This window comes from Cavia porcellus, unplaced genomic scaffold (genome assembly GCF_034190915.1).
Source record: "Cavia porcellus strain 051 isolate PalLab524CR breed Dunkin Hartley unplaced genomic scaffold, mCavPor4.1 scaffold_19, whole genome shotgun sequence".
In the NCBI taxonomy this organism is placed as follows: Eukaryota; Metazoa; Chordata; class Mammalia; order Rodentia; family Caviidae; genus Cavia; species Cavia porcellus.
In genome coordinates this window covers 30,384,830-30,409,365 of record NW_026947502.1, presented here as the reverse complement: position 1 = coordinate 30,409,365, position 24,536 = coordinate 30,384,830, and the positions used below count along the sequence as shown (strand labels likewise).

The 24,536-nt window shown below is 51.7% G+C and overlaps 2 protein-coding genes across 14 annotated transcripts in view; one reads left to right on the top strand and one right to left on the bottom strand.

Moving 5' to 3' along the window:
• Positions 1 to 1,701, bottom strand: part of Cdhr2 (cadherin related family member 2) — a 36,602-nt gene extending 34,901 nt beyond the window's left edge. Inside the window, exon 1 of one of the 4 annotated variants that reach the window (XM_063230823.1) lies at positions 1,569 to 1,701. The gene's annotated coding sequence lies outside the window, so the exon portion shown is untranslated. The remainder of the gene's footprint in view (positions 1 to 1,568) is intronic. The other 3 variants (XM_063230826.1, XM_063230827.1, XM_063230825.1) reach the window with 3 other exon arrangements.
• Positions 1,702 to 6,859: 5,158 nt separating this feature from the next.
• Rnf44 (ring finger protein 44) lies at positions 6,860 to 23,618 on the top strand. Of its 10 annotated transcripts, none has more exons than XM_005005172.4 (11): positions 6,860 to 7,059; positions 18,187 to 18,337; positions 18,439 to 18,658; positions 19,052 to 19,219; positions 19,631 to 19,807; positions 19,897 to 20,058; positions 20,146 to 20,270; positions 20,590 to 20,677; positions 20,761 to 20,882; positions 21,012 to 21,111; positions 21,313 to 23,618. In XM_005005172.4, exons 2-11 carry the CDS (start codon positions 18,231 to 18,233, stop codon positions 21,373 to 21,375), a joined length of 1,332 nt encoding a protein of 443 aa, XP_005005229.1. In that variant the 5' UTR covers positions 6,860 to 7,059; positions 18,187 to 18,230; the 3' UTR covers positions 21,376 to 23,618. The 10 variants fall into 10 exon arrangements, with proteins under 10 accessions (XP_005005229.1, XP_063086888.1, XP_063086891.1 ...); XM_063230818.1 differs by lacking the exon at positions 6,860 to 7,059 and adding an exon at positions 7,193 to 7,420; XM_063230821.1 differs by lacking the exon at positions 6,860 to 7,059 and adding an exon at positions 7,194 to 7,420 and having other exon boundaries at positions 18,469 to 18,658.
• The last annotated feature ends 918 nt before the right edge of the window (positions 23,619 to 24,536 follow it).

Sequence of the window (24,536 nt, the reverse complement as noted above, 5' to 3'; positions counted from 1 at the left end):
GGAATGCCTCAGTCTGTCCCAAAAATATGTAAAACTACTATGTGTCAATTAAAATTAAATACATAAAATACATAGTATTAAATATATAATTAATATTAATTACAATATTTATTGAATATATTATATTATATTATATACATAAAATGTTTGAGCACCAGGTGTAATCCCAGCACTCCAGAGACTAAGGTAGGAAAATCCCTGAGTTTAAGGCCAGCAGGGATTACATAGTGAGTTCAAAGCCAACCTGAGCTACATAGGGAGACCAGCCTCCAAAAAGAAATTAATTAATTAAAAAGTACTTGAGGAAGGAGCTGGGAGTGATGGTACATACCTGTAATCCTAGCATTCTAGAAGGCTGAGGCAGAAATATCACAAGTTTGAACCCAGCCTGGACAACTTAGTTACTCAGTGAAACTCTGACTCAGAATAAAAATGAAAAGCACTGGGAATTAGCTCAGTGAAAGGACCCTGTGTTCAAGCTGGGTGTGATGGTGCATGCGTTTAATTCCAGTACTTGGGAGGCTGAGGCAGGAGACTTGCTATAAATTCAAGCCCAGCAATCCTCCTACCTATTCAGTGAGTACAAGGACATCAGCCCAGCCAGGGTGACCCTGGGTGAAGATATGGACATAACAGACTCCAGGATCCCTGCCGTAAGTGCTGAAAATGCCCATCCCCAGGCTGCTTTTTCCCAGAGATGAGGAGGGAGAAAGATGGCTCTGAGTTCAGTTTCAGCATTTTACCTACTCATTATGTACCCCCAGGCAAGCCCATCTGCTTTCTGGGCCCCAGTTTCTCCTGCTGAGAAAATGAGGGGAGGAAAAAGCCACGGTGGTCTATTTTGATCAGTAGAATCTTAGTGCTCACTGAGCATTGAGCCTGGTGTCAGCCAACCAAAGAAGGCCCTGCCTCAGGGAGAGAGCCCTCAGCTGAGTCTCCCTGCACAGGGAGGGCCAGAGGAAGAGGACAGAATGACCAGGGTGGGGGCCCAGTCAGCAGTCAGTCCCTGCTTGATGCTTCCTTGTCCTGGCAGAGATGGCACTGGCTTGCGTCACTGAGCCTGGAGGGTGCCAGCACCCGGCTCAGCCTGCCTTGGGGTTCTCCAGCTTCTTGCCATACTTTGAAGAAAAGAGGACCATGAGAAGCAGCCCAGGCAAAGTCAAGGCAAAGCTCAGAGCTGAACCCAGCAGTCAGGCAGACGCTGGCCTTTTCTTCTCAAGCTGTGAGGCCCCCCTGGGCTCAGCCACCCAGCCTCATCCTCCCGGGTGAGGCGCCCAGACAGAGTAAATCAGTTTCCCAGAGACTCTGCCAATCCTCCATCCTGTAACAACTCCTCAGTTAGTCCAAATTACACAAGAACTTGGAAGGGAGGGGACAAGGTCATCAGAACCCCGGGAAGTAGGTATTCCCCACTTTCCAAAGGAAACTGAGGTCTCACAGCTGGACAGGACTGAACCCCAGGTCCATCCAACCCAGCACCACAGCTGGCTCTCTGCGCTGGGCATTTCCCACTAGCCAAGGGGATCATTAAATACCCCCGAAGCTTACTGCAGCCCCAAGAACCTCACCTTACCCCCGGCCAGGAGCTCCAGGATCTGGTGCCACAGCTGAGCACAGTAGTAGTCTCTACCTGTGTGCCCCAGAGGGGCTGTGGTGGCGATGGGCCCTGGCAGGCACAGGTGGGCACTGTTGAGTCTGAGGCCGGCAGCAGCTGAAGGCAGACTTTGGCACCATCTCCGCCTCCCCTGATCAATCATTAATCCTCCCAGAGCCACACCTCCCACCAAGGGGCTGAATCCCTAGGAGCTGTGTCTGGGTGTGGTGGCAGGGCAGGTGAGGGGAGCCCAGGACAGGATTCACAGCGATCCTGGGACTCGAGGCCAGGCTACAGAAGGGACCCACAGAGTCCCTTGCCCCTTCCTAAAGGTCCTGGGAATAAAGGCCAGTCCTACAGAAGGCCAGAGATGGAAAAGGTGTGTGTGTGGAGGGAGATATCTCAAGCCTCTGTCCTCTCCCTGATGCAAGTCTTCAGTGACAGGGCCCCCATCCAGATGAGAGGAGACAGGTTGGGGAGGGAATCAGTAAAGGGGAATGACAACCAAACACAGGGACTTCAGGACAGCCCAAGAGGTTCAGGCAGAGGACTGAGGGTGCCCTGGCTTGAACAAAGCTCTCCCTCACCTGCTGGTGTGTGTCCCCTCCATGGAGGCCCTCAAAGGGCAGCCACTCTGACTTCAACATTGTCCCTGTGACAATGGCCTCCCAGCAGGAACCAAGCTCCCAACTCCTTGCCCAGCCTCAAGGGCCAATCATTCTCACGCTGCACAGGCAAAAGGGGGTCCAAGTACAAGATCAGCAGCCTTACAACCCACTTCTAGCTGGCTTGGGGTGTTGCAGCCGTCTGCACCTGCATGGGGACTGTATAGTGAGCCAGCAAGTGTTCGATGAGCCCGGGTCTGCCTGCAGAGATCCCAAAAAGGCAGATCCTGGGAACTTGCATTTTGTGACCTAGGAAAGTCCTGGGAGGGCTGTCCATGCCTCCCACACAGGGTCGCAGTTCGCATTCACTGAGTATCTGCCTTCTGTGCACTGTGCACCGTGTTCTCTGATGGCTGAGGCCACCAGGAGAGAGTGTTAGCAGCATGTTCCTTACACAAAGGAGGAAGCTGAGGCTCTGAGAGGGGATGTGACACACCCCAGAAGCAAATTAGCTGAGGGTCATTCTGACACAGAGCAGGGACTGTCCCCGCTCAGATCAGCACAGCAGCCCTTCCCCAGGTACCAACACCCTTGCTCTCCTTTGAGAACCTCCTAGCACCACTCTCCCCACTCCATGTGGGGATGCTATGGAAGCCTGGCCAATCAGATCACAGTTACTTCCTGACCAGCCCATGATGCCTTCCACTATTATTATTTATTTATTTTTCTTTCTGAGACAAGGTCTCATTAAATTGCTAAGCTGCCCAGGTTGGGCTCAGAATTGGAATCCTCCTGCCTCAGCCTCCCAGAGTGCTGGGATTATATGTACGCATCTCACTCAGCTCCAGATTTTTCAGTTACTGAACCAATGCACTGCCTCTTCTGCAAGACCTTTTTAAAACTGGTTTCTGCTCAAATTGCTATCTCCTTCAAGGCAGGAAGCCCCTAACCCCACCCAGTGAAAAGAAAGAGGAACAGTCTGAGTTGAGGTAAGAGAGACCAGAGTTTGAAAGTATTTCTTTCTATCTCTACTGTTAAGCCTCTTGCAGACTCTGTTCCTCCCTGTAGCATGACATCAGACAACCCCATTTGGAACTTTAAGGAAATTAATATTACCTAATGTGTGGCCTTCTTGTGAAGATAAAATCAGGTCATCAAGACACCTTTCCTGGCTGGGGCTTGGGGTGCAGCAGGGACTTGTCCACACACTTACTTGGGCGCCCTGGCATGCGGCCCATAACTTTGTTAGTGCACATGCCCTCTGTCTCAGCTCCTCCTAAAATAGGTGCCGCATCTTATCCTCACTCACTGAATACATCTGAGGTAGTTACAGTACCCAGATCTTTTAACAGGGCCATTCATGCCCCAATTCCAATTTAATACATTATCAAGATTTACAAATCTTTTTTTTTTTTTTTTAGTCTTTTTCCTTTTTATCGGTACCAGGGATCAAACTCACGACTGCCTGCTTGCAAGGCAGGCACTTATGCCGCTGAGCTAAATCCCCAGCCCATAACATTTACAAATCTTGCTATTACAAACTTCACAGGACAAATACAACTAACAAGGGGCAAACATGAGAAGAACAAAAAGAATGTAAGCTTGAGTCCACAAAATATTGAAGTTCTGAATAAAGAAGTGGGCACCAGCTGTGTGTGGTGGTATGTGCCTGTAATCTCAGTGTTTAGGAAATCCCAGCGCTCAGGAGGCTGAGGCAGGAAGATTGTGGTGAGTTTGAGGGCAGCCTTGGCTACATGGTGAGTTCAAGGTCAGTCTGAAATGCATAGCAAGACCCTGTCTCAAAAAAAAAAAAAAAAACCAACCAAAAGAAAAGAAATAAAGAAAGAGGCTCTAAATTAGGTTCTGAGCTTCCAGTAGGCAAAACAAAGCAAAACAAAAAAAAAGGAAATGGGATCCACCCATCAAACGCCTATCCATTTCAAAACATGTTACCAGGTATGGTGGCACACACCTGTAATCCCAGCTTTTGGAAGGCTGAAGCAGAAGGATTGCCTCAAGTTAGAGGCCAGCTTGTTCTACACAGCAAGACCATGTCTCAAAAAACCAAAAAATAAATAAAAACATGACTACAGCCAAGCTCTGGGAACTTTGAAGCAATAGTGTTTTTATACCCAAGATGTGTTTCCCAAGAGGCACTTCTAATGACAGGATCCTGCAAAAGCTACCCAGCACTTGACGTGACTGTTAGAGCATGGCAGTTGAAAGACCAGGGTCAGAGTCAGACTGCTGGGTCCACAGTTAGGACAAATTACATGACCTCTCCCAGCTTGTTTCCTCACCGTAAATCATGGGTAACATATACTACCTCCTCGGAAGGCTGCAGTGAGATGATATGGAGTATGGATTTAAAATGCTGAACATGGTGCCCTCCATAGAGTTAATATTTCAACAGATGTTACTTTGTGTTGCAGTGTGCAGTGTGCCTGAGGGTGTGCATGGTGCAGGTGGCTCTTGTTGGTTATTACAGATATTTGTAGCAAGGCATGGTAGTGCAGGCCTGTAATCCTGGCTAGGCAGGAGAACCTTCCTGAGTTCAAGACCAGCCTAAACTACACAGTGAGACCCTATCTCAAAGCAAACAAACAGAAACCAAATATTTGTATTATTATTACAAACATTATTTAATTCTTTCGCCAACTCCCAGGATGCTCTAATCTCCTACTACAGATGAAAAAACAGAAGGCTGATACATAAAGTCATTACCCAAAACCAGACTGTGAGTAGGTGGCAGAACCAGGATGGTAACACACAGGCATGCAACCAACCATTCTTGCCCCTGTCCTGCCACAGCTTTCAGATTCCTGTCTGAAAGAAATAGGCACTGACTATGGATGGTGACTTGACTGGTAGGAGGAGAGACAGGCACACAACCTGTCATGGTTTATGTCTAGATGTGCTTTCAAAGCTTCATGCAGTCATGGAAGCAGGCTTCTAGAATTCTGCTTGAAGTCCAATGCTGAGATTATAGATGTGAGTGCTACAGTCAAGGAAGTGTAGCTTACTTACAATATAAAGAGACAGAAAGAGTCCTCTTTGTGCTCCTCCCTTTTTCCTCTTGTTGCTTGTGCTATTTTCTGCCGCCATGAACTGTTGCCTCTGCTATGTGCCACTCTACCTTGGAGCCAGCTGATTATAGACTGAAACCTCCACAAACTGTGAGCTAAATAAACTTTTCCTTCTTTAACTTTGGGTGTGTGGTATTTTGACTCAACAATGAGAAAAAAGTGACCAACACACCTCCCAAAGCTCTGGGCTCTATCTCTGCCTTAAACCAAATGACACAGCCTGTCTTGTCTGCCCAGCTGCAGACAGAGCAGACCAGGACCCATGCCCCTGCACTCCCTCCTTGCTCTGTGGCTGGGGCCACAGCTGTGAGATGCTGGTGTGGCTGTCACAAGATGTTCCCTGGCCTGCCTAGACCTTTGGACAGCCTCTGAGTGAGCCAAATGTGGCCAGAACATGCCCTACCCATCTCAAGGAGCACCTGTCTAACTGTCACAGGGCAACTTGGGAAGCTGATTGGGCTCTGTTCTGAGTAACAAGGTCTTAGCCAGGTCTGAGTAACAAGGTCAGGTCCAGGGTCAGTTTCAGGGAGCATTAGGCAGAGAGGTGAGTTAAGAGTCCAAGATGACCAGAGTCCTAACATCTACCATACAACTTAGCTAGGGTCTTGGGGCAGGAAATGTCATCTTGCTGTACCTTGATGCTCTCTTCTGCATCATGGTGTAACAGCAGACTCCAACTCAGATTTGTTATGGTGCTTCATCAGATCATACATGAAAGCACTTAGTACAGGGCAAACTATAGAACTAGAGCTATGTGCATATGAGAACAATTTAGATAGACTTCATTCATTGCCATGTGTTTTAAATTTGTTTTAAATTGTCTGTCTTTGCTATGTGCACACTATGAGCTCAAAAATGATCAAGTTGATAGCTTCTCCCTATTTAGCTGTAAAATTGGGTGTCTCTCTCCTTCTCTGTCTCCCTCCTCTCCTCTCCTTCCCTCTCTCTTTCCTTTCCTCAGCAGGTACATCTCCCAAAATATGGAAATACTCCCTAGTCTCCATCCCAGAGTAGGCCTCAGAGGCAACCTGGAGAGCCTGGGCTAAGGATGATCTTTGGCATGAATGAATTTCCCAACTTTCCAGTTATCACTAGCTGCTGCAGTTTGGAAGATAGGATAGAGTTGCTTTACCAACCAGAAACAGCCTTCACTTGTGTCAGATTCACAGTGAAGGTATCTAGAAGGGGCCTCCTGAACACCTTTCCCTTTAAAGTGTTCTCTCCAGATAACTGTTCTATCAACAACTGGCAGCTTTTACAACTAAGTTACCACTACCTAATTAGCTCTCTGAAGTGGAGTCAAGTATTGGAGTAAGAAAGGGAGGCTCTTGGGATAGTCCCTGAGAAGCAAGATCTGCAGGGACTACAACTACCGACAGGCACAGCACGACACGATCAAGCACAGTACACTGGGAGTTGTAGTGCTCACTGGCTTGAGGCCCTCTGGGACTGGCCATGCTTGGCTGGAACCGATGTCCACCAAGCTCTGGTGTAGGCCGGCTCTGCCCATGGACCTATAGAGCATGTGCGCAAATAACAGCTATCCCTCCGGATGTCTCCAGTTATCACCGGAGTCTCCCAGTCGAAACTGAGGGAATCCAGATGTACACAGCCTGTTCTTTGTGTATCTTTCCTTTTAACGAGGCTGGAGAAACAGCACAAATTCTCCGGGAAGCGAAGATTCGGTGCATGGGCAACGAATTGTACTATTTAGCCTATTTCACTGCAAGGAAACGGAATTAGTCCTCATCCAAGGTCACTGGCAAGTGAAGAAGTAGGTGGTAGCTGTCACGTTAGGCCCTGGGCGCCTGCCCTTAGCCTAACGCCGAGTGGGCGTGGCCGGGTGACACACGCCCTCCACCTGCCACCCCCTGGACCCGCGCGCATGGTGCAGCCCAGGCAGTTCCATTCGCGCGGGAGCCGGGGTAAGAGGGCACAAGCTGCGCGGCCGGTTTGGGCCACCCCCTCGCGCGAGCGCGCGCCAGGGTGGTGAGGTCCGCGGACGATTCCACTGCGCGGGCCCGGAGGGGGACCCGCCGCTAGCGGCGTCCGGGCCGCAGCCCGACCGGGACACCGGGCTGCAGCGGGAGCGACGCGCCGCCGCCGGTGGGGGTGGAGCCCCGCCGCGGCTCCAGGTAACGCCGGGCCGTAACCCTGCGCCGAGCGCCCCAGGCGCTGGTCCAGCCGAGACGCAGCGGTAGGGGATGGCCTGTGGCCGGCAGAGCGCCGCAGGGGCTTCCAGAGAGGCCTCTGCGTGCGCCTGTCCGGCCCCAGCCCGCTGTTCAGGCTCAGGAGCCCGGGCTGCGCCACTCTCCCGCCTGTCCGCTAAGTCCAAAGGCCCCCAGTTCGGATGTCTGGGGAACTACATGTCCCAGCGAGCCTTGCGCCCGCGCATGCCTCGATCGTAGCCCCGGAGGTCCACCTTCAGTTGGGACCCAGTCGCTCCGGACCGAGAGCCGCAGGGGCTATGCAGTCCTTTGGACTCTTTATGTCGTTCTCAGACGTTTTACCTACACTCCCCGTGCCGGCTACTGGGGAGCCAGAACAGCCTGGGCTCTGCCCTGGAGCGTTGAAGGTCCGGGTAACAGAGTACTGCACTCTGGCGCAGTCCTCACTGTGTTGGGGAAGCGCGAAAGCCTTATGGTCCCGGGAGGGGCTAGGTCTTTCGAGGGTCACACAACTAAGGGCCGCTAAGCTGGAGTCAAGGTGTAGCTGGAGACCAAAGAGGAGAGGAGAGGGGACACTTAAGATGGAGGGAAAATGGAGAATTCAGTTGAAGTCTTATCCCCCCACCCCGCGTCCCCCTTCTTCCTCGGTCTGCCCAGCTCTGCACTTCAGCAGCCACTAAGTCTTAAATCTAGACAGTAGGATGATGGTTCCTGATCCTCCTGCAGACCCTCAAGGCCCTCGAGGTGGAAGTTTTAGGAATGGGGATGAATCAAGAGCCTCATTGCGCCACATAAAGCTCACACATCCGAATGCAGATCGGGGCCAGAAAGCTAGACAGTTAACACCCGAGATGCACACACTTGACAGCCCTTATCATCCCTCTGAAGGATGTACTTCCATCCCCATTTTACACTTGGACAAACATCTTCACAGAGATTTGTGACTTGTCAAGGTCACACAGCTCAAGGGGCAGAACAGGCTCTGCACATAACCATTAGTGATGTCTTATCCCCTTAGTAACACGTGGGAGATGAGCGACAGTGCTGAGTGTATCTTAGGTGTTTAGTAAACGCCATCTGTCATTAGAGTTGTTACTGTCCCGATTTTACAGACAAGAGACAAAGAGTGGTGAGAAGCAAATAAATTACCTAGGGTCTCAAAGCTGAAGCCAAGGTGTTGTACATGTGAGCCCCAGATCCCAACACCTCTGGCATCCCTGCCTCCCGGCCCATCTATCTGTGTAGTCAATTTTTACAAGAGTCAAAGCTTTTGTAAGGGGTTCAGATGCATTCAGTTCAGCTCTCAACAGTGATAACTAGGCCAGGGGTTTGTGAACCCTACCAGGTGTGTGAGGCCCTGGTATCTGGGAAGTCCAGTCTTGAGCTGGCCTTGCCAGCCATAAAGTGTGTCCTGAGGTGATACCTCAGTCTGTTACTTCCTGCTGACTCCATCCTATGAAGGTTACTGTGCCCTGCTTTAGAGGGAGGCTTAGGAGGCCATGGAAAGGAGGGTTAAGTACTTTCTGACCCTGAGGGAGGCAGCCTGCTGTCCAGATTTTTGGGTAGGTAGGAACCCTGACTGAGCAGGGCCCCAGCAGGAAATGATGACCACACCCTCCTCTTCCTGTCTTAGCCTGCCTAAGCCTGTCCCATCTGCTGAGGCTTTGAAGGGGGGAGCTGGAATGTAGTAGCATCAAGTGCCTTGATTTAGAAGGAACAGGATTTGAGTGTCTCTCTGGCTTTTGTCTCCTTGGTGTGATCTGGAGCGACCCTAATTTTCTGTGGACCTTTTGTGACACTGCAATCAGGCATACTACCTCTCGACTCAGTTTCCTCATCTGGAGAACAGGGAAGACACATCTAGCCATTGTGAGAAGATGATCAGGGTTGGACTCACCAGACCTGGCAGGATACCGTAGGTAGGACCTGCATCTTTCCACGGAACCTATAGCAGATGGAAGGCTGAGGCAGGCCACCCCCAACCTGTGGTTTCCTGAGCCCACTGGGCCACATTTCTCTGAGTTCTGTGGTGAGAAAAGTGACTTTCCATCTCTGAGTTACTTTCCTTTCTGTCAGATGACTATAAACAATATCTGACTTCAAGGGGGCAGGGTGCGATGAGCAGCACACAGGAGATGTGCAGGTCAAAGCAGAGGATTTTGATTTTGTTTTTTTCTTTTTGAGACAGGATCTGCCTGTGTTGCTCAGGCTGGCCTCTGCCTCAGCCTCCCAAATGCTAGAATAACAGGCATGCACCATCACATCGTGCTCTGACTTATACTGAAAAGTCAAGAAATGCAGTCAAATGTGCCCCTTCCTGCTGGCTGCAGGCTGTTTTCGAATATGTCTAGGAAGGTTTTTCAGGGTAAAGGCAGATGTGATAGTGACTTGTTCCCTTGGGATCTCCCCTGAGGAACTCTGGGGATTTATTAGGACTTTCTGGAGCCAGGTCCAGGTTTGTGGGAAGTAACAGAGGGGATCATGGAGAAGAGAAGACAGGGTAGGAATTTCCTGGCCAAGTAGGATTAGCTACAGAGCCCCTTCCTTAAGTACCTGTGGAGGACTATAAACCAGACCTTGGACAGGGTATTTGAGCCCATCCTGTAGCCTGGTGTACTGCCACACATAGACAGCCTTTATTGTCATGATGCAATGTGATGCTCTTTCTAGTGGGTCAAGGAAATCAAGAGCAAGCCAACACATTAGAGCAGGCTCAGAAGGGGCAGTCTTTGAGCTATCCCCCAAAGCTTGAGCAGGATTGTCAGAGATGAATACAGGATGTTGAGGACTTATTAAACAGAGAAAATACTTAGCCAGAGGCTTGGTGGCTGTAGGGTCACTTTTTTGTGGGAGTTGGGAGGGTTAGGATAGGGTCTTGGTATATAACCCAGACAGGCCTTAAACTTGCTTCTGTAGCCCAGACTTGAATTCACAGGGCTTCTCTTGCCTCAGCCTCCTGAATGCTGGGCCTATTGATGTAGGGTCACTTTTTGAGAGTGAATTGTAGATGAGGTATCTTCTGTGGCCTTCGCTAAATCATTTCACCTTGGTGAACCTCAAATCCACACCTATAAAATAATCCTTACTCCTATGATATAGAACTTCCAGCAAAGCAGGATGTTAGTGTGCTTAACAGGGCTGAATCTTCTCAACCAGGAGGAAGAGTATTGAGACATGCAGTATGGTGACAGGTTTATGTGCAAATTAAATGGTGTGATGTTGGGGTGAATGTAACCCTGCATGCTGAGATGGAGTTTAGTGCAAAGTGGAAACATCACAGCTTCCTGAAAGAGATGAGCTGGGAGCAAAGCCTCAAAAGGCAGACAAGAGGAATGAACTGGTAGGAAAGAAAAGAGAACCCAAGCCGGGGGTGGTGGCTCACGCCTGTAATCCCAGCACTCTGGAGGCTGAGATGGGAGGATCGTTGCCAGTCCGAGACTTTGTGGCCTGGGCTACAAAGTGAGCTCAAGGCCAGCCTGAACTGCATAGTGAGACCCCATCTCAAAAAAGAACAAAGAAAAGAAAAGAAAAGAGAACCCAGACAGGTGGTCCAGCCTGAACAGAGGCAGAAAAGTGGCAGGCAGGGAAGGCGGAGGAAGCACTCCATGGCATGGGAGAGGGACTGTGGAGAAGCAAGATGGAAACGTTTGGGAAAGAGAACTTGTTAAATATACCCTGAAGGTTGTTTTATATGCAGGTGGCATTAGGGAGCCACTGCAGACTCTACCCCTATAGAAGTAGGCACCTTTGATTGGGGGAATTTTTTTTTAACTGCTTTTATGTGGTGGGAAAAATAAAGGGTGAAGACAGACATAGGTGGTAAAGAGTTGATAATAAGGAATCAATTGAAGACACCATTACTAAGTGGGCTAGGGATGTAGTCCAGTGGTAGAGTACCTACTTATCATGCACATTGCCCTGGGTTGGATGCTTCATATGGAGAGAATATGAATCACTGTGTTCAGCACTACTTAAATCTCATGCACATGTCATTTTAACCGTTGGTGGATACAACATCTGGCATCCCAGGTAGCACCTGTGACAGTGCATCATAAACTTGACCTTGTGTGGTTTAAAGATTGTGAACAGCTTGCTGGGTTTCTGACTGCACATCCACGGTAATACTGATTGTGGTTGGTCTCACTGCTTTGCAGCAAGCATGGCTGTTCCCCAGACTGCCTTTTGGATCCTTTCCATTGAATATCTTTCCTGAAGGCAGAGTTCTGACTCTAAGGAAATAGAAGTTTGTCTGGCTTAAGAGACTTAAAACAACTCATGTAGTACTTTTTGCTAACCTTTTCAGTAGATCGTACTTTATAGAATTTTTTAAAAAGAGCAACTACAGTATCATATCAAGTAAATAGTCTGTTCTGACCCAGTTTTCCCTGAGGACAACTGTTAATCTGTTTCCTGTGTATCTTTTCAGAAATATTTTATGTAGAGGTGGTATGTATCCGATTAAAAAATTGATAATACTGTTACATCTTGTTCACTATCCTGATTTTAATTTTTTAAATTTGGGATTATAAAATATATCTGACATAAGGCAGGCATGGTGGCTCATGCCTGTAATCCCAGCGGGAGACTGAGGCAGGAGGATTATTTCGAGTTTGAGACCAGCCTGGGCTACAAAGTGAGCTCAAGGCCAGCCTGAACTGCATAGTGAAACCTTGTCTCAAAAAGACAAAAAGACAAAAAAAAAAAAAAAAAAAATATATATATATATATATCTGACATAGAAAGTCCCCACCCCAAAATGCAGATAAAACCAATTTGCACTGGCACCCTGTTTAGGGTTGTCTAGGAAGTAAGCCCCATGGCAGTACAGCTACAGGGCCTCTTAATGGTAGATGTCTCCAGCTTTAAGATTGAGTTAGTTACTGGTTTTGTGTTTATATAATTGATTGAATATAATACCCAGTTTTCTGCCTGGGGAGGCAACTAGGCAGAGGAAAATGAAGTTGGATCTTGACTTGGATTCAGATTTTTCCTCTGCCACACTTTGTAGCTATGTGATGACCTAGGATGGGAAGGCTTTCGGTTTTTTGTGATGCTGAGATTTGAACCCAGGGCCTGCTTTCCACTGAGCTACATCCCCTGCTGGAGTGAATGTTTTCTTGATTCTCAGTTCTCCCCATCTGTAATATGGTATGGCCACATGTACATGCATGCATGCATGCTGGGGATGAAACTAGGACTTCATACAGGCCTCTACCACTGAACTGCATCCCAGCCCTGCTGCCTGTTTTAATCTGTCTCACAGTAGTCTCCCAGCTACCAGGAGGCGTGGAAAACTAAAGTAGAGAAACTTCTTTGGGCTTAGTTCCCCAATTTCCTTGGATGGGGAGCTCCTCGCGGACACACAAACCTCCCGTGCCTCTGTAGTTTAGCTTTAAACTACACCCTGCTCCCCGCCCCTTTCCCCTGACCACGCTGGGGGCGGGGCGGTTAACTATGTCTGTGACGTCAGAGCTCGCAGGACCAATCCTCCTGCACGATATACGTTAGCTCGTTTGCATGAGTCGCTGGTCATTGGTTTTACAGGCAATCCTGGCGGTCCAAGGTTTTTAAAGGTGCCGCGTAGTATAAACAAGATGTGGGGAGGCTGAACCATGATGTCATCGCAGTGCAGCAGCTCTTGGGGTGACGTCATCGCCGGAAAGGTTTCTGGCTCAGAGATCTTTGGGCCAGCCTAAGCCCTCAGGCCGGTTTTAGAGGTTCCCCTTACCCGTGCTCTGTCGAAGGTCAGATCCAGTGCATTTCAGTGGCCCTGGAGGTACCCTGCCCCAAGGAGGGGACCATGACACAGTAAGTTTGGACTGCGGCTCTCCGGGAGGGACCCATTTCTCCCGCAGGGAAACTGAGTTACTGAGGGCGCAAGAAGTTAGCAAGTTTGTATAGCAGGTTCGAGTTGCAGCCCACCAGTTTGTCTGCCTTGGAGTATTTCCTTCATCATTATATCAGGTCCTATGACCCCGCCCCTTGCCTTTTACTGTGTCTGCTGTTACTTTAAGTGCAGAAGTGTGGGCGGATAGGAAGCTTATTTAAAAAAAAAAAATCTGTCTCTCAAGATGGCGGCACGTTGGTCACGTGTCCAGTAGCAGTGAGTGATTGGTTCTCGGTGAGGCTGCGGGGCGGAGCTCTTGGTGTGGGGCGGGGCTGCCGCGGGCTTTCCGCTGGCTACTGTTTGCCCGAGCCTCCCGGCGCGCCCCCGCGAGCCCCCCTCCCGCCCGGCGCGCGACCCCGGCGCTTCCAATGTTGTGAATCAAATGTGGGGTTTGTTACATTCCGCCGCCGCCACGGACAGTTCTTAAAGGGCCAGCCTCTGGCAGCCGCGCAAACCAGCTGCGTCCTGCGCTGCCTCGCGCTACCCTAAGGCCTGGGCCGAAGGAGACGGACCGCGCGTGGGCCTCGCGAGGCAGACGCCGTCGTCGGGCGGACAACAAAGGGAGAGGGCCCCGGAAGGAGCCGGACTGCCCCCGGACCTAGGGGTGGGGAGAGGAGCACATTGTTCCGCCGGGCGGGGACTCTTAAAGGGTCCAGGCAGGCTCCCCCGCCCCCCTACCCAGTTTAGCCGTCCTAGATCTTGAACAAAGGAATCAACGTGTGGCCGGGCGGCCGAAGGTGAGTCGGGGCCAGGGCCTAAAACTCTCGATTCCCGCACCCCTGAAACTCCAATCTCCCCCCTTGGGAATGGGGGCCCGTGATCCACTTGGGTCCTCAGGGGTTAATCTAGGGCGGTCTGGACTGGAGGCCCCTGGGATCTGGGACCCCCCCCCCTCGAGCACCCTCAAAGCTCAGCCGGGTCTCCCCTCTCCTGAGGCTGAGCGCTGCGGTTGAGAGGAAGGAGCCGCCCCCTCCCCCTGTGGCCGCCACTTCCTTTGTTGTTGCTTTTGTCTCACGCCGAGCACATGGTCCAGGATCCTCAGCTCTTAAAGTCACAGCGCTCTGGTCCCGGCGCTGCAGTTTGGCCTCCGCCCCCAGTGCCCCTCGGAGCGCGGCGCAAAGGAGTAGGAGGGGGATGGAAGAGGCCCTTCTGGGGACAGCAGTCCAAATCGCAGCTCCCTGGTCCCATTCCCATGGAAAGATAGCTGTGGAAGCTTCTTGGAGCCCCACAACCTGTTTCTGGCCTGCTTTGGGGAGGAGCCTGCCTTTCAGGGACACTGGTTACCGACTCCTCTAATGCGACCACTTGGTTTCTTGCTTCTCGTTTCTTGTGGATTTCGGGTGTTGTCTATGAAGGAGCGGTTTTCGTCCCCATTTTACAGTTGTAGCAACTGAGGCTTCTAGAAGTGTAGGAATTTCCTTGACCAAGGTCAAGGTGAGACAGAGCTAGCTGAGGGCTCCTTGCTCTGCAGTGTGGTGGTCCCGCCCTCTACCGCCTCCAGGCACCACGCCAGGGAGGGCCTAGGGAGAAGAGAGAGTTTCTTTACCTGCCTGAATGTACTTGTGCTTCAAGGGTCTGATTTTGCTTATCTGCTAAAGGAAGTGCTTCCCACAAACCGAGCTGGGTCCCAAATGACAGGGCAGGGCTCCCCAGTTAGGATCAGAGTGGCTGTTTGGGGCTCTGGACTCAGGAAGTTGGCTGGCAGGGGTGTGGGTAGACGTAGGGATTTGCTGCAAAGTGAGGTGCCTGCCTCCAGGCAAGCTTGGACTTGAAGATGGGACTCTCGAGACCAATTCACAACAAACCTCTTTGTATGGCACAGCCAGAGAAGTGTGGAAAGGCCGACTGAGCAGTTTGGTGTTTGACCTTGAGCAAGTTGGTAGCTCCAATTCAGCTTCAAGTCTCTAGCAGAGCTACTCACAGGTGCATGAAAGAGAATGTTCTCCCGCCCTCCCTTATGGCTGGGAATAGAGTTGGAATAAAGTGGGTTTTCCTTAGGCTGCAGCTGCCATTGAGAGAGTTTGGGAGAGTCAGGGCCTAGGGAGCTGCCCAAGACTAATTCTGTTCCTCTCTGGCTTTGTGGTATAGGGTGAATTTCTTCTCATCTGAGCCTCGGTTTGGTTGACTGTGAAAGTGGATATGTTTCCCTCTTTACAATTTTGTCTAATAGGACTTTTTTTGCCCCCATCGGACTTTCTTTCTTTATTTGTCCCCGATAGGACTGACTCTTTCCTTCTTTCTTTGTCTTTTTGAGACAAGGTCTCCCTGTGAAGTTCTAACTGGCCTTGAACTCACTTTGTAGCCCAGACTGGTTTCGAACTTGCAGCGATCCTTCTGCCTTAGCCTCCCAAGTGCTGGGATTATAGGCATGCACCACCATGCTGGACTCCTGATAGTACTTTAAAGAACCGAGAGCCTTCTTTCCAACTGGGACACTACCATCGACAGTGGGGATTGAGAATGGAGATCTGCATGTTTTATATTCTAATTATGATCATTCACACCCAGCAAAGTTTTAAACTTTACAGATTGCTTCTGCTGTTGCCGTGGAAGCATTTCTTGACAGTGCCCCAGAAGATAGTTACTGGATTGTTCCCATTTTACAGATAAGGAAGCTGAGGCTCAGAAAAAGGAAGCCATTTGCCCAGTATTCATTCACAATTCTAGTCAGATGTTGGGGGTGACAGTATGGAACCGTGAGGGTTGTTATATCTCTTTTGGCACCAGTGGCAACAACTGGAGGCACTTCTCTCTGCTGGCCTGATTTCTCAGCTCTATCCAGTTTTCCTTCCAAGTGGATGCCTGGCCAGATTTCCACAGGCCTGGGTCTCCATAGGATCTGTCCTCTTGAGTGTTGGCACTACCCAGCCTCAGAAGGCTGCCTAGGAGAAAAGGAGCAGCAGTTGGGGTCAGTGGGCACCACTAACAAACTGGGTGACTGATTACAGGTGCTTAATGGTCACACGAGGTTGTGTCCCAGCATGCATGCAGCTCCGGCTCTCCTCTGAACCTGGAGGTCCTGACCGCTAAGGTTGTTATGAGGCACACTGGAAATAGCATAGCTCTTACTGTTACTGTTCCTCACTGGCAGAACTGTAAACCAGCTGTGCCCAGAAACTGCTGGAGAATTTGATGACAAAAAAAATCAAGGTGCTCTTGTTCCCCAACTCTCCAAAGATTCCAACTTAGAAGGTGGAGAGTGGGCTAGGAGGAGTCTGTTGTTTCAGTTATTTTTTCCACGTTTTTCTTCCTCACAACAGCCCAGGGTTTGTTGTAATCTCCCAGTTTGTAATCATTGGCACTGATGTCATTCCTGCTAAGCCTTGTGGCCCTGGACACATATCCCACTGGGCCTTCCCCATGCTAGGCAAAAGGTGGTCACTGACCCCTACTCACCACCTATACCAAGGTGCTTAGAGTCCTTGAGCCAGCAGAAAAAGTGTGAATTCTAGCACATTCATTCCCCAGCTCTGTGGCCTTGGCTAGGTGCTGACCTGTAAAGCACGGCCAATCTTGTGGAAGGCTGGTTTTGAGAACCAGGGGCCAGGGTTGAGAGCTCAGCACAGAAGGAGTAACTTGTGCTGAGGGTCACACTGGCTCCCTGGCTGTGTGACAGGGAGGCAACAGTGTTTCAAGCTGAGTATGGAGGATGCATAGATTTGTTCCTGGTGAAGGGGGGCTCCCATAGCAGGAACAACAAAAAAGCTGTCCCTGTTTGATGTACTCAACTTTGCAGTGAGGGCCCGACAGGTTCCAGAGCTTTCCCTGCCATGATCTCAGCCCAGCTTCTGGAATTAAGGCAATCTGGTATTGAGCCGAGCTCCCAGTTCAGTTTCCCCCACCTGGAGCTCTGCCCTGACCCAAGAGAGGAGACTCTGGCCCCACCTGTTCCTATTCAACTTCCTGTCTGAGGTTCTTGCTTCCCTTTTTTTTTTCCTCTCAGCAGGCCCCACCTTCCACACTGAGGGCTGTGTTGGGGCCCCTAGAGCAAGGACCTGGCTACATTCTAGACCCAGCAAGCTACTGCTGGTGGGCCAGCTCCCTGTATCACCTCCTAGGAAGCCTGGGGGGAGGGGGAAGGCTGGCCCCCTGGCAGCAGCAGGATGCAAGAACAGGCTTGTAATTGGTTTATCTCCTAGGTTTTACACTTAGTGTGCGCCCAAGGGCCAGTCCCTTCCTCTTGCGGAACCTCAGTTCTTCTCCCCTGTAAAATGGGCTGGCTGTATGTACTTTCATTGAAGAGTAGATGAACGTCACACTTGGAGATACACTGTGGTAGTGGCTGAGAAAAGGAAGAAGGCTGCTTAGCCTTGAATTGAAAACCCCTCAAGGGCCAGGAACCAGGTCAGACCTCTAGTAGTAGTGGGAGGAGAACTGTGTCCTAAGCCTCTTTGGAATTTCTCCTGAGTCAGCCCAGATGGAAGGGAGGAGGCTGGGGTCCCTGACCCCCAAGCATGATCTTATAGCTTCCTAGAGGTCAACTTGTAGCCCTTGGCCTGAGACAGAAGGTCCTTACTCTCTCTGTCATCCCAAGGCAAGAGACCCTGCAGCAGCTGGCCCAGAAACGTGCTGGCCAGGCCTTTAAACTTGTTGCATCTCTACGCTGAGGGGAAATGATCCCATTTCACAGGGCACAAAACTGAGGTCTGGGTTCCTTACAGGTTGTCTGCCCCTTGTCTGTCAGCACTGCACCCCAGAGCCCAGAGGATGGCCCGTTCCAGAGTACACAGAGCCCAGACTTCAGAAGAATGCTGTTGGCTTTTGTAGTCTCACTGCAGGAGACAGCTCCTAAGGGGGCAAGTGACTGAACTTCTCTGTGCCTCAGTTTCTTCTTCTTATCTCCTAGGGTTGTGAGCCCCGGCCCAGCCCCTCCACCTCCCTGCCCCCCTGATGCGACCATGGGCTCTGGCAGTGACTAGGTGGCCACCCTCTGCCCCTGTGGGTCAACGTCAGTTCTCTGCAGGACCCAGAAGTGCTCCAGGCCAGCTCTGGGGAAGGTAGGAACAAGTCTCCCAGCCTTGGGCCTGGGCTGTCTTCTCACTCAGTGGGGTGGCACCCTGGCTTCCCTCCAGGCTCTGTGAGTGAATGGCCCCATCAGTCCTACCAGGGCCTCCTCTCTGTGGTACAGCCCCGGCCACCAGGGCCCCCTGGCCAGCCCACCTGCCCAGGATGAGCACTTACCCTCCCAGCAGCCGCTGCCCCGACCTCCACACCTCCCCGTAGAGGAGCACCGAGCCTCGGCTCCTGCCGGCGGGAGCCCCCGAATGCTGCACCCGGCCACCCAGCAGAGCCCGTTCATGGTTGACCTCCACGAGCAGGTATGCAGAACACCTCCCCACTCCCTGCTGTCCCCAGCCTCTGATAAGGCGACCTGAGGAGCAAAGGCCCCAAAGACATGATTCCACCTTGCTTAACTTATGCATTCAAGGGTAGCATTATTGGCCCTGTTTTACAAGTAGGTAAACTGAGGCCCAGGGAAGGGGAAGAATTTCCCCCAGGCCACACAGTGAATAACTAGCAGAGCTGGACACCACTCCTGGATTCCTAAAAGAATTTTCCCCTGGGTTGTCTTTGCCAGGAGCAATCTGGTCTACACCTAGGTAGGTCCCCAGCTGGAGAAAGGGACAGAACAGGGTGCAGAGCCTGCCAGGACAGTTTCTCCTTAGGGTGATACAGGTCGCCAGGCTACCTCCCCTGTTCTCTATTCACAGGTGCACCAGGGACCTGTCCCTCTGTCTTACACAGTCACAACAGTGACCACCCAAGGCTTCCCCTTGCCTACAGGCCAACACATCCCCGGCTGCAGCGCCCAGCAGCTCCCAGCATGCTCCGTGATGTTCAGTGGGCAGCACTACCCACTGTGCTGCCTCCCACCCCCGGTGAGTAGGTGCTTTCTCCTATGCTGGACCCAGTGCAAGCCCCAAGAACTGGGCACCCCAGAATTGAGTAAGCAGAGCTCACCCAGGCTGTCAGTGTGTCTGAGCCCTAGGCCACAGCCTTCCCAGAAACACACATATATCTTCTCCCACAGGGACGGAACATTTCAGGGTTCAGGTACCTCCTGTACCCTAGTGCCTGCCTTATACATTAGCATGTGCTCTTTGGAGTAGGACCAATGGGCTTTGAGAACAGTGTGCTACCTAGGTGGCCTGGGGCAGAGAAGGGACCTCCAGAACTGCTGCGGCTACTGAGTTTGTGTGGACATACGGCCAGACCTACGGCCCCCAGTCCTTGTCACAAGCACAGGCCCAGCCCAGAGCCCAGAATATTCTCCAACGCTCCTCTCTCAGCAGCTGATCCAGGCGTGCACCATGCAGCAGCTCCCCGTGCCCTACCAGACCTACCCCCACCTCATCTCCAGTGACCACTACATCTTGCACCCTCCACCCCCGGCGCCCCCACCGCAGCCTGCCCACATGGCACCTCTTGGGCAGTTCGTCTCTCTGCAGACCCAGCACCCACGCATGGTAGGTCTGGGGCATGGGTCTAATACTAGTGGAGAAAGGTAGGGATTTCCCTTGTTACTGACTACGGCTGTCAACCTTGTCCTGTCCAGCCCCTGCAGCGGCTCGATAATGATGTGGACCTGCGTGGGGAGCAGCACCCCTTGGGTGGCTTCAGTTATTCCACCTCTGGCCCTGGCCCAGCTTTGTCCCCCTCAGTGCCTCTGCACTACCTGCCCCATGATCCGCTGCACCAGGAGCTGTCATTTGGTGTGGTGAGTGCCTCCCCCGCCTCCTGCCCAAGTTCTGGGGTAATAGGAGGCAGGCCCTCCGGCTGACCCGCACCCGGCCTCCTGTCACAGCCGTATTCCCACATGATGCCGCGAAGACTGAGCACCCAGAGATACCGCCTGCAGCAGCCACTGCCCCCACCACCCCCGCCACCACCGCCACCACCTTATTACCCCAGCTTCCTGCCCTACTTCCTGTAAGTACTAGCACGTCTGCCTCAGAGCAGAGACAGCCTGTTCTCCCTGGGTCTCCCAGTGGTCAGACATAAATACAGTCCCAGAGGCTGTGGGACCCCAGGGGTTTTTAAGGCCACCTGGGACTCCCACTAAGCCAGACACTCACACATACAAGTTGGGTTCCTGACCCCTCCTACCAGTCCTGGGGCAAACACTAGGGTTCCTAGTGTAAACTGCAGTGCTCTGGATTTTATTTTTTGTGGAGGAGTTAGGGGAGCTGTTCCACACCCCTGCCTCTAACTGCCCTTGACCCTGGACCCCTGTACCTGTCCTCTCTAGCTCCATGCTGCCAATGTCACCAACAGCGATGGGGCCCACCATCAGCCTGGATCTGGATGTGGATGACGTGGAGATGGAGAATTATGAGGTGCCGTGGCATCCCTTGCTGGGAGGCGGGTCTGGGAGACTGCAGCCTGCGTGCTGTTGACCTTCCATTGTGTCCATCTCCAGGCCCTCCTGAACCTGGCTGAGCGGCTGGGAGACGCCAAGCCTCGAGGCCTCACCAAAGCAGACATCGAGCAGCTCCCGTCTTACCGTTTTAATGCGGACAGCCATCAGTCGGAGCAGACACTGTGAGTGTCTCGCCCTCGTCTGCTGCCCCCAAACTACAGGGCTATTAGGAGGTCCCCTCGGGGAGCTTCACCTGGACTGGGGCCTCCCTCAGCTGTGCGTGTGGGGTGATACTCTCCTACCCTCTCCAGGTGTGTGGTCTGCTTCAGTGATTTCGAGGCACGGCAGCTGCTCCGAGTCCTCCCCTGTAACCACGAGTTCCACGCCAAGTGTGTCGACAAGTGGTTGAAGGTAAGGCAGTCCAGGCTGGCTCCACAATGTCCTCCCATGGGAGCGGGTAGAGTGGCCCTGGAAGGTTTCCTCCTGGTCACTGTTGCCATCCAGAAGTTCTGGCTCCATGGAGCCAGGTCTCCACCAGGCAGATGAACAGAAAGAACCGGGTGAGATGAGGGTTCATGAGAGGAAAGCCTGACTTCTGGCTCCTCCCCTTAGGCCAACCGGACGTGTCCCATTTGCCGGGCTGATGCTTCTGAGGTGCCCAGAGAGGCTGAGTGAAGCCCCACAGCTGCCCAGGAGAACCCTGCCCGAAGCTCTGGAAACTTGAGGGACCCAGGGAGGGAACGGCCCAGGCTCAGTTCCCACCTGCATCTCCAGAGCTGGAGCCAGGGTCAGCCCTGCGAGAAGCCCCTGCAATAAGCCCCTGCATTTGCCAAGCTCCAAAGACTCCTTTCCTCATCTGCCTGCCTGTCTGCCACCGCGGAGCTGCCTGGGTGTCCCCAACTCAGCCTCCCTCCTGTTTGCCCATGGGTTCTTTGTTTTCCTGCTTGGCACTGGGAGCCAGAGGATTGTTCCCCATGGTGGCTGGTAGCAGTCCTTGGCCCCATGATGGATAAGGGTTTGCCACCCTGGGTCAGCTGGGCTTTTGCACTGAATTAGTGTGCCCTCTGTCTGCCCAGGTGAAACTTCCAGGTGTGTGGACAGACAGTGGCATGAGGCCATTTCCTAAGCCCCAGGGCTGAGTGCTTGACCTCAGAAGCGTCAGGCTGCCAGCCCCCGCCTGAGACTGTAGGGTGTCCTGGCGGGGCCTCTTGAGCAAGTGGACACTGGCCCCAGGCTGGGGCAGTGTATGCTGAAGGGGTCCAGGCCGTGTTGGCAGAGCGAGACCCTGTGTTCTGGTGGCTGCCCCTTCACCAGTGACAGGGTCAGACCCATGTCCGCTCTTCTCCCCTCTGTCATTTTGCATGAATGTGAGGAGCAGCAGCTTTTGTTTATTCATTTGGCCCAAAATTGCGTGTAGGATTGGGGGGGTGTGGATATTTATGACAGTTTTTTTCCTTCGATTTAGTGGGGGGTACAGGGATCAACCAGGACTGAACGCCCAGGGGGCAGAGAAGGGTCAAGTAGGGCCACCTGGCCTGCATGCGTGTGTGCGGCTGGGGCTGGGCTGGGCTGGGCAGCCAGCGGTCGGAGGGCAGGGTTGGGGGATTCTGTGCTCAGCTGATAACTGCCATGCACTGTACTGCACACGTCCCTAGAGCCTACTGGGACCGTCCGCTTTTCAGGGCATTTCTCCCTCTCCAGCCCAGGTCTGCCTCCCACCTGCCTGGGTTAGTCTCCTCCAAGGAATCCCCGGAGGACAGGGACTAGGGAGTGTGAGGACCATCAATCCTGGAGGTTCCTCCCAGCCTGATCCTTGTCCTTCAAGGTCTGGAGGGGGGACCCCTTAGGGTCTGGCTGAGCTCCCCACCCTCCTTCCCTGATCCCATTCCTTCCCTGCCCCCAGCTGGGGTTGCTGCCCTGAATGAACGAACCGCGTGTGGGGCCGGCACATCCTAGCAGGCAGCCCTCGGCGCCTGCTGCCTCAGGGATGCTCCAACCACCCTCGTTCTCCCCGCAGCGGCCCTGGCCCCTGCCTCCCGCCCCAGCCTGCCATGGGACCCCTCAGCCTGGTCCCACCCCCATGGAGAACCCAAAGTCTTAACTGTATATAATTCCAGGTGACGTTTCTATATTTATAGCAGTGTTGAAAAACCCACGTGTTTTACAGAGAACCACTCCTACCCCCCTCCCTTCCCCACCCCAACAAAAGGTTTTCAGAAACCCTTACAGTTCCTGGGGCAGGCGGAAACAGGTTCACGGATTGTGTGTCGTCTGCAGCAATTCCAGCAAGCAGCTACTGGGGGGAAAACAACATTTTAAAAAATCATCATTTAAAAAAAAAAGATTTATGAGACAATTATTTAGGATGTTTGTGATTTGCTGACCTTGCTATAGATGCCATGTTACCAATGATTTCCTGTGGTGGGGGCTTGTCATTGTTTACTCTTTTATTTACCAACTTCTGGCCTAGGCATGACAGTGGGCACCTTCCCCCAGCCCCGGCTGGGCCCAGCGCCTGTGTTCTGTGTTAGAAAGTTTTTATATATGTATAATTACATATATATATATAAATATATGTAATTGTGGGGGCCCTGTTCCTTGCACATTTTACAGTTACCTCATTTTTCCCATGTATGTATTTGAGAAAATGCTAATATATAGAGAAAAAAATGGTTCTTAAAGCTTAAATGTGTGGTTTTTTCCATTCCATTGGATTCACATTGGTTTGTAGCATTTAACATAACTAGTATGTTGTATTATATATATGTGTATACTGATTGAAATTTTTAACAGATTTGTACTTTTTTTAAAATGAAAGTTGCTAGTTCTGCTTGACCAAGTAGTGCAATCATTATTTTTTTTAATATTGTTGCTGATTTCAGAGGGATATTCACTAATAAATGTATGATGTATACCAAGGACTGCGTGAGCTGCCTTTGGCTGCCTGTATTCTTCCAGGGGGAAGAAGGGGTGGGGAGTGATAGCAAGCTGAGGGCAGGGGTGGAGTGGAGGACTAGGGATAGGCAGCCGGCACCAGCCACCCCACCCCCATCAAGCGCTTCCAAGCCAGTTAAATGATTACTTTTCCTGGGCCATCTGCCTCACTTGCGAATTAGGCAGGCTTCTGTTGGCTAGAAACAGGATTCCAACTTACTGTTTTGAAGCGAAAAAACCCCACTGGTCCTGACACTTAAATTCTGAGGTACTGTGCTGAGGGTTAATTCAGCAGCAGAGCTTTTGCCAAGCATAAGCCAGGCTCTAGGTTTGAGTCTCCAACACTACAAAATATATATCGAAGAAGGTTCTGGTATGACTATGAGGGAGCTCAAGCTTGTCATAAGGAAATAAGGTCTTTTACAAATTCAGCATTGTCACCAGGGAAAAAATATATTCCCAGGAATTGTGACATTTCTGGGATCATATTAGACCAATTTTGCCAACCAATTGTGTGCCGAAGCTTGAGGCATTTGCTGTACCAAGGAGCTACAGCAGTGGGCTGGGCCTGTGTCTCCCAGCACCCACCCACGAGCTACTGATTGGTGCTGCTCATGCCCAGCCTTTAGCTGAGGTCGAGGAGACCCAAGAGGCCCCCTGGGTTGTAGCTTCCTTCCTTTTCTCCAGGAGGATGTTGGGCTGACTTAACATGCCAAGGTAGTATGGAGGTGCCCTGTGAGGGGAGGTGGAGGCTGGTCCCTGTGGTTCTACAAACAGCCGTCTCTGGTCTCCAGATTGATCATCTGCAGCAAAGCGGTTCTCTTAAGTGTTTTGGGAAAAGTCCAGTGGGAACACAACACCTTGGGTTTTTGTTACTCGTTTTTTGTTTTTTTGAGACAGTG

Coding starts and splice junctions, on each gene's coding strand:
- Rnf44 (XM_005005172.4), top strand. CDS start 18,231: ATGCGACCATGGGCTCTGGCAGTGACTAGGTGGCCACCCTCTGCCCCT. Junction 19,220..19,630: donor TGTGCTGCCTCCCACCCCCG/GTGAGTAGGTGC, acceptor CTCCTCTCTCAG/CAGCTGATCCAGGCGTGCAC. Junction 20,271..20,589: donor AGCTTCCTGCCCTACTTCCT/GTAAGTACTAGC, acceptor TGTCCTCTCTAG/CTCCATGCTGCCAATGTCAC.